Source organism: Archocentrus centrarchus, chromosome 12 (assembly GCF_007364275.1).
Source record: "Archocentrus centrarchus isolate MPI-CPG fArcCen1 chromosome 12, fArcCen1, whole genome shotgun sequence".
NCBI classification, from domain to species: domain Eukaryota; kingdom Metazoa; phylum Chordata; class Actinopteri; order Cichliformes; family Cichlidae; genus Archocentrus; species Archocentrus centrarchus.
In genome coordinates, this window is record NC_044357.1 from 10,620,625 (window position 1) to 10,636,126 (window position 15,502).

A 15,502-nucleotide genomic window follows, 5' to 3' on the forward strand; every position below is an offset into this window, starting at 1 on the left:
CCCTCTAATAAACCAGACAAGAGTGTGTGCATGGGTTTTATGTAAAAGGGCCAGACTCAAAGAGAAATACTGATATCTTGATGACACAAATGAAAAACATGTTTTATATCCATAGTCTGCCTGTAATACATGCACAATGTTGCTGCATGTTTCAAAGAGTCATCAAAAACATAACGAGGCACTGAAAGACATTTGAGTAGCTGTATGACATGAGCTACCAGCTATAAATAAATCAAAAAAGTTTAGAGTTTAGATAAAACTACATAATAACTGTAATATTTATAGCAAATGATTATGAAGTAATTCACACTGCAAACTTGCATGTACATTAAATTAGAAGTAAATGTGTGTTAAATGTGTGTGAGATCAATTATTGAATTCTGGTGTAAGTGTTCAAATAATTATGCAATTTGTAAAGTGATCATTGCAAAAAAAAAAAAAATCTCAGTATTTGACATTTTTCCTGTAAATGTCGACTTTTTTCGTGGATGTGCACAGTATTACAGTTTTTCACAATTGAAAAGACACATTTCTTGGCACTTTATACCTTTGTGTAAAAAAAAAAAAAAAAAAATGTTAACACAAAACCCAATTTATAAACTACAAACTTGCAATTTACAAAAGTCTCCTCTGGCAAAAGCGAGCCATCGCAGCAAAACAGTTTAATCTCTGCTCAAAGCTGATCACACACACAGAGTTGAAAAATGATAACTTATTATGTTACATTGAAAAATGCAACACAATGCTCAAAGCATTCAGAAAAAGGTCCGTCTCCCTGTCTTGAAATTCTACAGAGATACACTTCATTAGATACACCTGTCCAACTGTTTGCTAATACAAATCTCTAATTGACCAATCACATGGCAGCAACTCAGTGCATTTACTGAAGGTATGTGGACGTGGTCAAGACAACCTGCTGAAGTTCAAACCAAGCATCAGAATGGGGAAGAAAGGTGATTTAAGTGACTTTGAATGTGGCATGTATCAAGTGAGCAGCAGTTCTCTGAGTGAAAATGCCTTGTTGATTCCAGAGGATAATGGTCAGACTACTAATGGCATAAAGAATTAAGGCAGTACTGAAGGCAAAAGAGGGTCCAACGCAGTACTAACAAGGTTTAAGTAATGAAGTGACCAGTGAGTGTAAATGCACTGTACAGTAAATATTCAAGAATTTGGTGGCCACAGAGAATATGTGGGCAGTGGTTTGAACTCTTTGTCCTGCTTTACTTACAACTCATAATTACAGGCTGTGTAGTCTGACCTGGCTTACATTGAGTAAATAAGATCATTAACAGCAAGAAGAAATGTGCTTAACTTCTGCCTCCTGCGGTTCCCATTATGCATCACAAGTGTATCACTGTGGAATATGTGAGAGAGAACGCATTCAAAAGTAAATGAGATCTGCAAATTATGTCTGACTTGGTAAAAAAAAAAGAAAAAAAAAAGAAATGACTTTGCCAGAAGAGTGATTCATTTAATGCTAGAGTTAGAAAACTGCATTTGATACAGAGAAGCGGATTTTGTGTTTTATCAATTCAGAAAAACTGTAGAATACTAAAAACTTTGCAGTATGCTGTGAACAGTAATTTAACATATCATAAAAATGTTGTTTTCTGGCTTTTACATGGACCACTAAAACAACATATTGTTTAAATTATAACATGGTTATATTTTCTTACTTGGAAAGTAATGCATTAAATCTATGTGGATTTATTATGAATGTAAGCATAATGTTTTGTAAAAAACAAAACAAAACAAAAATTAAACTATTAATCAAAAAAAAAGAGGGGGTTCAGGTTTCAAATATAATTTTCCAGTTTGACTGGACATTCAGATAAAGGTTTTTGCATGTATTAATGCCATGCACTCATGAACTTTTCTGCTTATTTGTCATTTTTTGGAATGTTTTCTTTAACAAAGTAACAAACAAAACTCTATATATTTTTTCTTGCTCTTTTATCTTAAAAGTTGAAAGCTATACCAGAGGTTGGAAATATATGCTACTGAGAGTCATCCTGGCAATAAAAACAGATATTTTTTTCCATATATTAGCTCTTTATGTAAAAAAAAAAAAGAAAAGAAAAGAAAAGAAAAAATTATTTGTATGACATCACATTACCTCTCCATGTGGACATATCATGTAAAGTATGGGGTTTTATGTGAATGTAAAATATAATTACTGTGCCAAATCCTAAGACATGTGAGAAGTGTTGTGTCCTACTCTGTCTGTTACTGTGCTTTGATGAACAGATTTGTGTACATTTTGTCAACGAATTATTGTAAATGTTGTTATAGACTTCATTTTGACTGTGTATGTTTTCTGTTTTGTGCCTTTTGTCCATTTGGAGTTTAAAAACTGCACTTTCATGACACTAAAGTAAAGACATGTAGAAAGATGGGAAATCAATTATATGAATACATGACTTGAGAAAAAAATGATACAAAATGTATTTTTATTAGGTGTCATAATACAGTGAGCATTTCTCTATTATCTTTATCTCTCCCCTTTTCTTAATATAAGTTTAGTTCCTGGTTACATTTGTTGTCCCACCCTATTGTGCAACATTACCAGTAATTTGATTGTCTACACTGACAATATCCTCCAGTTTTGTTTTGTTTTTTCTGTAACTGTTACTGCACATGTAGAGGTTACTGCATCAGTTTTACACTTATGTAAGTGATGTCTATAGATGCATGTAGTCCAATAAAAACAACTGCATTTAAAATGAGACAACTGTTTGCTTTCTTGTGTACAAATAATAGAATATATGAAATCATGAAAATAGAAAATGTAATTTCATTACACAGTAAGTCATACACTCATAATTTTGAGGGCAACAAGCTAATTGTGGGGCACACCTGAATGATCTTAAAACTTCAAAAATTTCTGAACTCATTTTGTATTCATCCACTTCACACAAGTGGGAAGAACAGTCGCCCTGTGGCAGTGTGCCTTTTTCACTGTTTTTGCTGGCAAATTGTTTTGTTGCTCGGTCCTGCCAACAACTATCAGTAATGTGATTTAGAACAACACAAGGTAACCACAGGAGTGTCCACACAGAAAGAGACAAGCAGCAATGTAGCAAAAGGACTGGAATGTCAATGATGTTCAGACATAATAGCCTTTAGCGATGTGAAGCTGGTGAGGCCAGAGTCAAACTTTTCTCAACTCTGAGATGAGACAAATGAGCACCAGTGGGAGCAAAGGATACCCATGACTGACATACAGTGAGGTCCATAATTTGTTGGACACAGTTTTTGCAGCTCTGCCACAGTGGATTGTAAACCAGAGAATCAAGGTGTGATTGAAATGCAGACTTCCAGCTTTAATTTAAAGGGCTTTGCAAAAAAAATGCTGCATCAGCTGGTAAGAAACCGCAGCCATTTCAGAGGCTCGAAAATATTTGGACAGTTGACAAGCAGTTTCATGGCCAGGTGAGGTGAGGCCTGCGCCCTTGTTATTTAACAACAAATGAAGGAGACATCATTTGTGATATTTATTCAAAGTGTTGAATTTGTGTTTTCAATTTTCACTGTAATTTTAAATATGAGGCCAAACGAGCTGTCAGTGCAAGTGACGGAGTCCAACATCTTGTTGAAAAACCAAAATAAAACTATCAGAGAGAGAGAGTGCAAAACCTAGGAGTGGCCAAATCTACAATCGGATACGTTCTGAAAAAGAATGAATGCACTGATCGGCTCAGCAACGCCAAAAGGCCTAAAAGACCACAGAAGACAATTCAAGTGTATGATGACAGAATTATTTCCATGGTTGAGAAAAAAAAAATATACTTCTCAATTTAACTAAGTCAAAAAAAATTTGGAGAAGGTAGGCATACGATTGCCTGGGTGTACAAACAAGAGACTTTCATGAATGGAAATACGGAGGGTTTACAACAATATGCATTAGACTTTGCCAGAGGTTGCTTCCTGACTGCAGCAATCTCTCATAGAAAAAAAAAATGCTCATGAACACCATGAGGAACACACACACACACACACACACACACAAAAAGCACAAGTGATTGACCAAGACTATAAACTCCCTATATCCCAGTCTTCTAGTGAATATTCAGGTTGAACAAACCCAGTCCATTTAGCCCCCATCCAACACTGCAGCAGAGTCAAAGGATCTGCTGTTAATATCCCTGTGCCAGACACTCCACAGAGGACCCGTGTCCATGTCAAACAGGTCAGTTTTGGTAGCACAAGGGAGACCTACTCTATATTAGATACGTGGTTTTAATGTTGTGACTACATTTCAGCATAATCTCAGCTAAAAATAATAACTACTTGGGGGTTTTAAAAAACCCCAAAGACAATTAAGAATATATTAGTCACAAATCCAAGGGATTTGCATGATGCACACCAAGAAATGAATTAAAAAAACTTTCTGCCTGTTATACTTCCATTATAAGATTCAATCCAGTGCTTCACTTGGTCATTGTCATTATTTGGGAAGTTAAACAGTGTTTTCTAGTGGCTAGGTTAATGATAAAATGAAGTCATGAGATCAAGGAATCCTCCATGATGCAGCACAGAATTTTAACAAAGCAAAAAAAAAAAAAGATTTCCATCTGCTCAGCAGTCATTCAATCCTTTTGGGACCACATACCATCAAACATAACTCCTCAGAGGAGTCTCACTTTAAGGGCACTCTATGACTGATCAGTGCAAAAACAGCATCAGTTACCCTGATGTTATATAGTTACTGCTCATCCCAGATTTAGTTTTGAAGCATATGTGAATATTTTACTCAAATAAACAACACCCTTTTTTGACTTTTTCTGTGCACAGATGTTTTAAATAATGAAACAATGATCTATGTTTCTATAGGTAAGCACAAAGAAATCTTTTATTATTCAAATGAAAAATAGCAGCAAAAAACAAGTGAAATCCTCCTTTCAAATTGACAAACCCTAAAATACAAAAATAATAATAGTTTTCTAAACCATTCCTCCTTCTACTAATGTTAAATATCCACTTGACAGTGATCTGAATCCCCATAGTGAATGTCACTCAACCCCATTCAGTGTTCATGTTGACTTTCCACCCGCTTCCAGGTGGGGGTAAAAGTGAGGGCGGTAAGTCAGGAACGGAGAGGAGCTGCTGAAGTGTGTCATTTTCTGCTTGACCCTCATCACTGTCTTCCTCGGTTTTTAGATCTCTGCAGAAATAAATAATAGAATAGCTGAATTCAAAATCAACAGAAATTTAAATTAGTCATGCTAGCCATGCAGGATAAGTGTTAAAGCAAAAATGAAGGTGCATACCCTTTGCTGCTAAGGGCAGCTCTCTTCTTTTCCCTTCTCGAGAGCCACTCTTCTATACTTCGCCCAGGCATAATTCTGTCCTCAGAGTCCTCTCTGTGTTGTCGTTCATCTGGGAAAAAAGAGAAATAGCTCACTCTTATATATATAGCATATAGCAGTTTACATACATCTGTAGGAAATGTACAGTACTTGGCAAGTAGTACTTGTCTTTCTGTACTACCAATTTCTTTAAACTTTTGTTTTGTTGTTGTTGTTGTTTGTGGCCATAGAATGTAGGTTTAAGTGCTGTTCTTGCTGTTTTCAAGTCAATGAAATGTTTGGTTACTAGGGTAACCCCAGTTCTCTGAAGTCTCTCACTATAAAGTGGCTTCTGGTGTGACCAATCACAGAAACACCACCACCACATCTGAATAAGACAGACCAATTACTTCAAGGACACGGGTTCCCCCTCGGCCCCAGTGTAATAGCCCCTAGCCGAACACCAGGTATTCTCAATGTATTTATTCCACGTGCCCATGCAAATAAAGCAGTGCAGTGAGATACCTCACTTGGTTTTCAGAGAACTGGAGTTACACTGGTAACCAAAAGTTCTCTTTCAAACCTCACTTGGTATCTCACTACTGGAGATATAGACCACTCTCGGATTGGATTCTCCAAAGCCTGTAACACCTCAACCCAGGCAGGTCACCAACCCTAAAATTCAGCATAGATCTAAGAGCCCACACTAAGAAATGAGTGTGCTAGTGAGGTTAGTGTGCTAGTGGGGAACAGAAGCATCTTTAAAACAGGCCCATGAGGTACCCATTCTTCTGGAGGAATGGGCATGCAGGTGCATAGGAGGCTGGAGTCCTTGGCACTCATATGCCATCACAATAGCCTTCATCACTCAATGTGAAAGTCATTGACAGGACATAGGCTTCACTCTATAAGGTCATCTGCTGAGCCACCCTGGCACCCACTCACTGATCCTTTTGGCTGATGCTAGAGTAAGCAGTTCTGGGCAAAGATGCCTCGATTGTTCTTTCAATCCGAGCCATTTGATTGGTTCACGACTGCCATGTGACTATTCATATCGTCTGCTGCCGTCATGGCTTCGGTCCGAATCATAAGGCGCCTGCTACTTTGGCATGCCCCCCTGCTATTCCAAAACAATTTGAAAGCCCTGATAACACATCTGGAACAGAGCACTGATAGGAAATTATGTTCCTAGTTGCACACAATTTCTCAAATAAGCAATTTGCCATCATAAAGTTAACAGGTGGAAAGAGCTCTTATGAGTGAAAAGGTCGGTTTGGGTGGAGATGATACGCCACAGACGCCTCCACCACCAGGGGTTCAGCAAGCCCCAAAACTTCACTGTCAGCAACTCCAGGCTAGAATAACCCTTGAAGGGTACACTGTGGCAATGTGCCTCATTGCCTTCATTCCTGCCAGGACAGGAAGTGTGAGCTGCTTGGCAGGTGCCTAATGAGCAGACAATATTTTCCCATCATACAAATCCCTCTCCTCCTCCTGGACGCTGGACAGTTAATGGACAGCCTGACTGCCACACGCTTTTATATTTCATGAAGATCAACCTCACGGGGAGATGGAGAGGGCTGTTTCTCTCCCAATGGGAGAATGGCATCCTCCTCCACCTTATCATCTCCAAGAAGATCCATGTTAATATCATCCTCATCTCATCAAGCCTCCTCTTCAGAGTCAAGGAGCTGGTTGAAAAGAGGAAGAAATTCAGATTCTGGATCTTTGACCAGGTCCCCCCAGCAAGTGCCAGCTGTGTTTTCTTGCTAGGCTTCACCACAATGTCAGAAAGACAGGGACCAGCTGTTGAAGCTGCAGACACTCGCAAACGCTCCTTCAGGAGTCTTTCTTGCATTGCACGGCAATACTCACAGGAGTCAGGGTCTGCCAGCAACGCCTGCGCATGTTTGACACTCATACAGGTTATTCAGAGGGGATGGGGGTCTTTCCCCGACAAGCAGCTGGGCAAAGGCAGGACACCACATCCCTAACCCTGCCACCACCAGCGTTTCCTTAGAAGGATTCAGTGGCAGCCATAAACACCAATGCTCAGCTTTGACACTAGCAAATAGTTACACAAACACAAGCTCATATTCTTGCAATGGAAATTTAATCACAGCGTAATAACAATTAATCCTGAAAGCATAAAAGCCCATGTTAAGGGACTACATTAATGGCTGCATCTGTAAACAGATAAATGATAATCCTGGTCCAGGACCACTGAGGAGCTCTAGTGATCTTCACAGGGAAGAAAGCTAGAATGCTTGGTGTAGGGCCAGGGCTATTATGAAGGGGATCAAGGGACCCCGTGCTATTGAAGTGATTGGTCTGACTTAGTTAGACATAGTGGCAGTCAAGAAAATATCATATGACTCTAATAAGAATAATTTTTTTTAAATTTGAAATTATCTATGTATGCTGCATCTTACTCTAAAGCATATCACATGGTAAACAGCACCATCTTCTGGTCACAGCTTACCTTCCACCTGTCTTTTTAAGTTAAACAAGTCCTCTTCTGTCATATGAGAAAATCTGCAGTTAGACCCAAAATCACAAATTCCTATAAAAAGAGAGAGAGCATGAAAGAGGGAAATTACAAATTGAAATTCTGTTTTACTGATACAGCATCAGTTTCCAACAACAGTCATGGTGCTTTATTTTGTAAGGTAAAGACCCTACAATACAAGAGAAAATCCAAACAATTACTGGTACCTTTTTGGAGAAACTTCCTGCAGGGCTTCTTTTCTTGCTCATCATTCAGAATAGCTGCAGAGTCTAGAAAGACAAAAATGAAGGTTATCATACACAGTTATTATAAATCCAATGCATAATTCTTCAACCACAGATTTTCATGGATACCAAAGGTCAGGCTACTCTCACCTCTGAAATTGTCATACCAGGCCTTTTTAGCTCTGTGATGCTGAACACCATTTAGATGCTTTTTCCTGTTATGCATGTTGTCCTGAAAGGACCGGTCACAGTAGTCACAGTAGTACCTCTTCCCCATGGTCAAAGTTATGTTCAGACTATTGCAATGTCACCTTTTAAAAACCTAAAAGACAGTACAAAGTAAAAAAAAAACAAAAAACAAAATTGTTTTTACAATATAGGGGTAAAAGAACAAATGCTAAGTGAATCACATCTGTATGAGTCTGACTTTGATAAAGAAAATCTACATAGCCTAGTGAGGAGCAACTGACCACAGTTGCCACATCTGTTAGATTACAATAAAAACATGAGCAAGTACATATAAAACAAACCCTGGGGAAGTGGAGGTATGCTCTGGAGAGAAGAAGAATGAAGTCAATAGAACCAAGACAAAAGACATGTATGTCAATGAGAGGGAGGCAGGCATAACAGTGAAGAGAAGGAGGCAGAGCTGAAGATGCTCAGATCACTGGGAGTGACCAGAATAGGCAGGGATAGAGATAAGTACATCGGAGCAACAGCTCAGGCTGAGGTTGGAGACAAAGTTAGAGAGGCAAGGCTGAGATGGTTGGCCATTTGCAGAGGAGGGATAGTAGAGATATTGGACAAAGGATGTTAAATATGGAGCTGCCAGGCAGGAGAAAAAAGAGGAAGACCTCACAGGAGGTTCATGGATGTAGTGAAGGAGGACGTGCAGAGGGTTAATGTGACATGGGAGGACGGTAGAGATGGAGGCAGATGTTCCGCTGTGCTGACCCTTAACGGAAGCAGCCAGAAAAAGAAGAAGAAAAAGAAGAAATATGCAACAAATAAGAAAAATGTTCATGTACATTCACACCTGTCAGTCAGGGTCCAAAGGATTTGGCCTACGAATACAAATCCTTAGCAGCGTATCTACTATCACAAACACCAACAACCATTTGTTTTTGTTTTTTTGCCATCTTGGTTTGAAAAGTCTGAAACTACAAAAGAGTAAATGGAAAATCACTGAGACTAAAAACTAATACTAATAATACATCCGGGCTCGAACCAGCCCAGCAAACCATACCTCCTCAAATATTTTGCCCCGACGGGTTAAAAAGTACCATTGGCGAAGTCGTTGTCCTCACAAAAACAACGCAAAACACCACCCGAACGATTCAACCGGTCATCTGTTTACTGGCAAGCGGAAGTCAAGAAGAAGAAGAAACCGGAAGCGTGCGTTTCTCGCTTAAGCATCCGTTCCTGCGCAGTGAGCACTGAACCGTCGACATGACGCTGGCTAAGTCCGTCTACAATCTGCTCTTCAGGAGGACGTCCACGTTTGCTGTAACCATCATGGTTGGAGCCGTCCTCTTTGAACGAGTATTTGACCAAGGCGGCGACGCAATCTTTGAGCAGCTTAATCGCGGGGTGAGTGCGTCCTACGGGCTTTTAAAGCTCCTGACCTTGTACGCAGAGGGCGAAGCGGCGTTAGCCCTAGCTGAGCTAACGTGCCCGCTAAGCCGAGCGATGAGGTCTTTTAAGAACTTCTTTCTTTAGTAATGACCATCAGCTGTATGAAAAATCTAACGTTACATCATATGGGTTTTATTGCAGAAACTGTGGAAACACATTAAGCACAATTATGAAAATAAAGACGAAGAATAGGACGCTGGCCGGGGTTGTACACGGCTCGATGGCATATGTTGTCACATTTTCATTATCCATTCTTCATGGACTCCACACCTGAATCACATCAACACGGACTGGCTCAAGCCCAGGCTATCGGCGGCTGCCAGAGGACCTGCGGGAGCTGACAGACGGTCCAGACCCCCGTGAAGATGGAGCAGTGGTTCCTGTCACTTCGTCTCCTTCCTTGATGTTAATTGTAACGCCTTCGTTTTCCTCATTGATTGTAAATTAAACATGTATTTGTCTAACAGACTTCGCAGTTTGGTGGTTTATCATGTTGAATATCATTTTAAAAGTTACATCAGAAGAAGTGGTTCTGTGCAATGTAATTATTTCTACTATGTAGTAGATAACTAATGTTAACTGCATGTTTGCAAACTGAAAAAGAAAATGCATAGGCAATGACTTTTTTTATGGACTAGCAAGTGGTTTGTAGTTTTTGTTATCAGTTATTTTACCATTTTCAAGAAATTTGACTTCAACCAGGAAAGGGAATTATTGCAATTTAGAGTCTCTTTTATCAGAAGGCCAACATAGGCAGCATTAATGAATCATGTTTTAAGGGATTTTGGGTTTGTTTGTTTTTAATAACAGGAGAAACTCTTCTGACTCCACACAGAAGAACAGAAGGTGAAGGTTGTAATGGAAAAAGACTGTTGTCTAGTATATATTTCCAGAATTGGATATGTTTTCAACCATGAGTTCTGAAGGCATTTGTCAGCATTAACACTCTTGTGTACCCACCAATGACCATATAATGATTAATATCTTGATGCAGATAATGTATTTTTGGCTCCTCCCATATTTCCATGTTTAATTTCCCACAAATTTTAAATGATACACTTACTGTTGCAACCCTCCCAGTGGGCGTACACTAGCTTGTGACTCCAAGGCTGGGTGTGTGTATGTCTTCCTGGTCTTGAACCAGGAACGTTTAGCATGTAAGGTGAATGTGAATGGCCCACTACACTATAGAACCACCAGTAAAAGTGCATTACTATACCTGTATTAAGAGGCTAATCATTATAGGACTATTTCTGTAATCACGTTTTATAGTTTTCCTGTGAAAGTAATGCAAAAGCTGGGATTCAATTCAAAGATCTTTATTGTCTCCTAAGGGTAATTTCTTCCACAGCAAGTAGTACAGAAGGAAACAAAAACAGTTATACCACAACAACATACATGAAATCACAACAAATTATTTAAAAACCTAATCACTGCCAGTACAAAAGAGTCCTTCAGTCTATTCGTCCTACATCTTGGCACCCAGGAAGCAACTAAACTCCTGGTGCGGTGGGTGGTCTGACTCTGCCAGGACCAGTCTGGCCTTTTTTCACTGACCACACCTTATGTAAGTCAGTGAGACTGCTCGGTGCTATGCCACCAATTTTCTGCACACATTTACAATTCCCAGCAGTGTATTCCTGTTCATAACGTTTAAAAATCCAAACCATCAGATGAAGTTAAAAGTAAGAACAGGCTCAATAAAACAATCTCATAAAAGTAGAGTCCACATTAAAATCGTGGAGCTTCCAATAAAAATACATCCTCTGATGATCCTTTTCACAGTGAGCCTACGTGGGCTTTAAAAGTCACCCTGTTGTCATGGATCATTCCCAGGTATTTAAACTGGTTCACGACCTCAACATTTTCCCCAGAAATAACCACAGGCCGGGGGTCTTCCTGGCCCTTGGTGGGCTGCTGGTGGCCTGGGGTTCTGGGGGCTTTCCGTACCTGCCTCTGGCTTCTGATGGGTGGAGCTGCAGCGTTTTGCCCTCATTGGTAAGTACGTTCCATGACACAGACACAAACATGACACAGACACAAACGCCCACTCAATCACAACTCAACAAAATTGTTGGTGTGCGTAACATGCTTTGTTAGTTTTGTTTTTCACACACAAATTTATTTTTGCAAGTATTGTTAGTATTTTTTTTTATATGTTAAAGTGATTAACTATCTGATTAATAGACTTGTGCTCTTTCCCCCTTTTTTTTTTTGCTCCCTTTCTCTCTCCCTTTTTCTTCTCTTTATTTTCCTCTTCTTCAGCCTGTCAGCTCTGGCTGTTACATAGTATGTGGAAAAATAACTCAGATAAATAAAATAAAGGGTTAAAACAACAACAAGAAGAGCCTATTGAGAACCTATAGAGCTCATCTTGAAATAGCAAATATGTTTGGCACAACAACGCATTCAGATCACAGTTCTGCTTGCAAGATCTACCAGACATGACAGGCTAAAAAAAAAAAAAAAAAAAAAAAGAAATAACCACAGGCACAATGACTGCGCTATCTTTTCTAAAATCAACAGCCATCTCCTTTGTTTTGGAAATGATCTTTAAAAAGGAGGATTCACACCGTTCAGTGAAATCCCTGACTACTGGCCTGTGATCTGGGTCATCGCTACTGAGGAGGGACAGAATTACAGAGTTGTCAGCAAATTTCAAAATGCGGTGCTGTAGATACTGACTGTGACAATCATTGATATATAAAATAAGTTAATTCAACTTTTGGAACTGATTTGGAAATCCAAGGTTTATTATAAGGAAATATAGTGATGATCTCCTGGGAATGACTGATTCTTCACAGAAAGTGACATTTGATACAACGGTGTCTGTAAGCTCATCCAGGTCAATGTATGCACTTTTAAACATTTAGTGAATCTGGGAATTCTGCCTTTCAAACACTTTTAAGGACTCCTGCTTTATTAGACAATCAAAACTGGAAATAAATTGTGCAGAGGGACATACACAAGTAGAAAAGGCATCCAGCTGATAGAGGCAAACTGGTAAATGGCCTGGTACTTAACGCTTTTCTATTCTGAGTACTCAAAAATATTCTTTTTACTAGACGCCACATTCACCCAATCACATGCATTCATACAAACACTTCTTTCTATACCTAAGCGCTTTGCCTAAAACTTGTGCACACGCGAATGGATGCATCGGGGGCAACTCAGGGTTCAATATCTTACCCAAGGATACATCAACACAGACTGGAATATCCTGATCCAAAGACTTTCCGATTGGTAGGTGACTGCATAACCATGGAAAAAGTAGAGCCAATTGACCATTATCCCCAAACACAATACACTACAACAAAACAGGGTCAAGTACATATTACAAAAATAACAGTCAGCCTCAAAGGACTTGGTAGATTTCATCAGTCCAGTTGCATTTCATTAGCTGATAGCCTTAAAGTAGATGATGACTCATACTCAAATAATCCCATCAAGAGGTTTCTGCAGTTGGTTATTACAGTTGGCCTGACTATGAACTAAAACTGGTTGTATCACTCTGCCAGTATCAATGCATCTGCCAGTAGCTACCAAGTGAAGTCATTAAAAGCTTACATTTGTAATTTTTAGTCAAACACATTCATTAGGTGATTGTATTTACCCAATAAACCTAGACATGTCCATGTCAAACCATGCTACTGATGAAGACATTGGGTGTAAACCACTGAGAGTCAAGGAAGGCCTGAGCCATTCAAATCCATTCCATACAGCTGCATTTGAGTCTCAGGCCTGTGGAGGGCACACTAACACTGCCTGCTAGTGTGCCCTCCACAGGCCTCATATTTCCATCAACAAGAATCCAGATATTGCTGATGGCATGCTGATTACTGGTACACAGATACCAGGGCCAGGAGATGTTTGTTACATACCCTGAAACAAGTATATTAGAAAACACATTTAAGCACAATATTATAAAAATGCTGACTTTGTAAACAGCCAGCCCATTTAAGACTAAACCCAGTTTAGCTGCATATGTTTGCATTTTCACAAATGCACAGCGTCTCCTCATATTATCTGAGATAAAAATGTAACTTATGTTTTTTTTTTTAAATAACATTCTCTGAATATAAAGCATCAGAGAATATCAGCATAATGTAACAGTGAGCTGATATTTAGAATTTATCATTAAAACTTATCATATACACATTTCAGTATGGTAGTTTAGGATATGCATATATATATATATACATATATATATATATATATATATTTTTTTTTTTTATTTTTAATGAAATAAATTATAAAAACCAGAAGACTAAGCAGTCAGTAGATAGCATCTTTTAACCACCCCCATAGTCTTGTTATCCACAGGCTTACACCCAGCTCTGATAAGTACTGTATTTCAGGTGTGAGCATTTTTTCACACAGTGTCCTGAATCTCGGATCAGTATCTTTCTTCATGTTGTAACCCAGGATGGAAGTTTCTCCAACTGGCTGCCAGGGCAGGAAACGGCTGTTCTCAATCTTTTGTGCTTCAACTGCACGTCCGCCTTCAATACAGATGTCCTTCATCTCAGCGTTTCTTCTCCTCAGCTCCTCTACCTCCTGCTTCATTCTTTCTCTCCCATAAGCCTCGACTCTGGCCCAGAGGGTAGCATTAAAATGCTGATAGAGTTTCCAGTCAGCCCCATTCCACTGTAAGGCTTTGACTCTCATCTCAGCATCCAGGTGAGACTTAGATGAGCTCCTGCGAGCATTAAGCTTAAAGTACAGTATGTCCTCCATTGTCCAACAGAGCAAATCCTTCAGCAGAATAAGAGACTCCTCGAAATATTCTGCTATGAGGACCAGATGAAAGCGCTTTGATAAGTTTTTAATTTCTTTCATGACACGAGGATCATCCGCCTCGAGGTTGTTATCCAAACCAAAATCAAAAAAGAGCACATTTTTAAGGTAAAATGAGTTAAAAGCCTCCGGACTGTAGAAAGCCCGAGGGCTGTTCAGAAACTCTGTCAGTTTATTCTCTCCTCTGATTTTCCACGTAAGGGGAACTGCTCTGTGGTAGTAATGAAAAGAAGACTCGAAGAGATCCACCGGGTCACGCAAGATGGTGATGTACACGCTGTCTGGGGGCAGGAGCTTAGATACCTCTTGATGATCAAAGCGCATGTGGTTGCAAACAATGTTGAAACATTCTCCAGGTCTGTAGTCCTTCACCTGGGAGCACAGGAACGGCGAAGGGTAGAAGAAGTCATTGCGCCCATCAGGAAACGCAAACCTGAGCTTGTGCTTTTCTCCAAACCTGAAGAGGATATTTAAGATGGTGCTACTACCAGTTTTATGTGTCTTCATAAACATGATGTTTGTTCTAGGTGAGCACTCTTTTGAGTGAGACTGCGTGATCAAACTTTTCTTCTGTAATTTGCCCATGTTTAGGGGGCACGTGTCTTCTTGGGACTCCCTGTAAATAAAGAATAGTTAAGTTTATCAAGGTATATGATAAAATAATGTTATCCTTTGAAAAATTTACCTGAGTTTCACTTGGCTTGGGTTTGTCAAGCAGTACAGCGCCAGGATGATATTGGTCAATAAAACCCACGGAACCAGAACTCGTAATAGAGCTTTGCATTTAGTTCCTTTGATGCCTGACATTGTGAGAACCAAAAAGGGAACCTGAAAATAAAATCAGAGGGCATACAAGTACTGTGTAAACATAAAAAGCAATCACGGCTTTGAACTTATCTACTCTGATTGTACTATTTAACTGTTGTGCTCTCAAACAACGAACAAAACGATGAACCTCCAAAGCAGGCATTTCTGGCAGGAGCAGTGTGCACAAAAGCTCTCTAATTACCTCCATATCCATCCCTTATTGCTGTAGTGCAACTGTG

At 39.4% G+C, this 15,502-nt stretch overlaps 3 protein-coding genes across 6 annotated transcripts; 1 reads left to right on the top strand and 2 right to left on the bottom strand.

The window, feature by feature from the left end:
• Positions 1–4,847: 4,847 nt before the first annotated feature.
• Positions 4,848–9,415, bottom strand: zmat5 (zinc finger, matrin-type 5). Of its 2 annotated transcripts, none has more exons than XM_030742530.1 (6): positions 9,308–9,389; positions 8,175–8,346; positions 8,007–8,069; positions 7,774–7,854; positions 5,274–5,382; positions 4,848–5,167 (listed from the first exon to the last, which is right to left on the bottom strand). In XM_030742530.1, the coding sequence occupies exons 2-6, from the start codon at positions 8,299–8,301 to the stop codon at positions 5,020–5,022; spliced, it is 528 nt and encodes a 175-aa protein (XP_030598390.1). In that variant the 5' UTR covers positions 8,302–8,346; positions 9,308–9,389; the 3' UTR covers positions 4,848–5,019. The 2 variants fall into 2 exon arrangements, with proteins under 2 accessions (XP_030598390.1, XP_030598389.1); XM_030742529.1 differs by having other exon boundaries at positions 4,853–5,167; positions 9,271–9,415.
• A 16-nt stretch (positions 9,416–9,431) lies between these two features.
• On the top strand, positions 9,432–10,127 carry uqcr10 (ubiquinol-cytochrome c reductase, complex III subunit X). The gene is made up of 2 exons (XM_030742532.1): positions 9,432–9,614; positions 9,801–10,127. The coding sequence occupies exons 1-2, from the start codon at positions 9,474–9,476 to the stop codon at positions 9,849–9,851; spliced, it is 192 nt and encodes a 63-aa protein (XP_030598392.1). The 5' UTR covers positions 9,432–9,473; the 3' UTR covers positions 9,852–10,127.
• Positions 10,128–13,934: 3,807 nt separating this feature from the next.
• On the bottom strand, positions 13,935–15,270 carry gal3st1b (galactose-3-O-sulfotransferase 1b). 3 transcript variants are annotated; one of them, XM_030743328.1, is made up of 2 exons: positions 15,142–15,270; positions 13,935–15,072 (listed from the first exon to the last, which is right to left on the bottom strand). In XM_030743328.1, the coding sequence occupies exons 1-2, from the start codon at positions 15,261–15,263 to the stop codon at positions 13,935–13,937; spliced, it is 1,260 nt and encodes a 419-aa protein (XP_030599188.1). In that variant the 5' UTR covers positions 15,264–15,270. The 3 variants fall into 3 exon arrangements, with proteins under 3 accessions (XP_030599188.1, XP_030599190.1, XP_030599189.1); XM_030743330.1 differs by having other exon boundaries at positions 13,935–15,068; positions 15,153–15,263; XM_030743329.1 differs by having other exon boundaries at positions 13,935–15,058; positions 15,140–15,263.
• Positions 15,271–15,502: the final 232 nt, after the last annotated feature.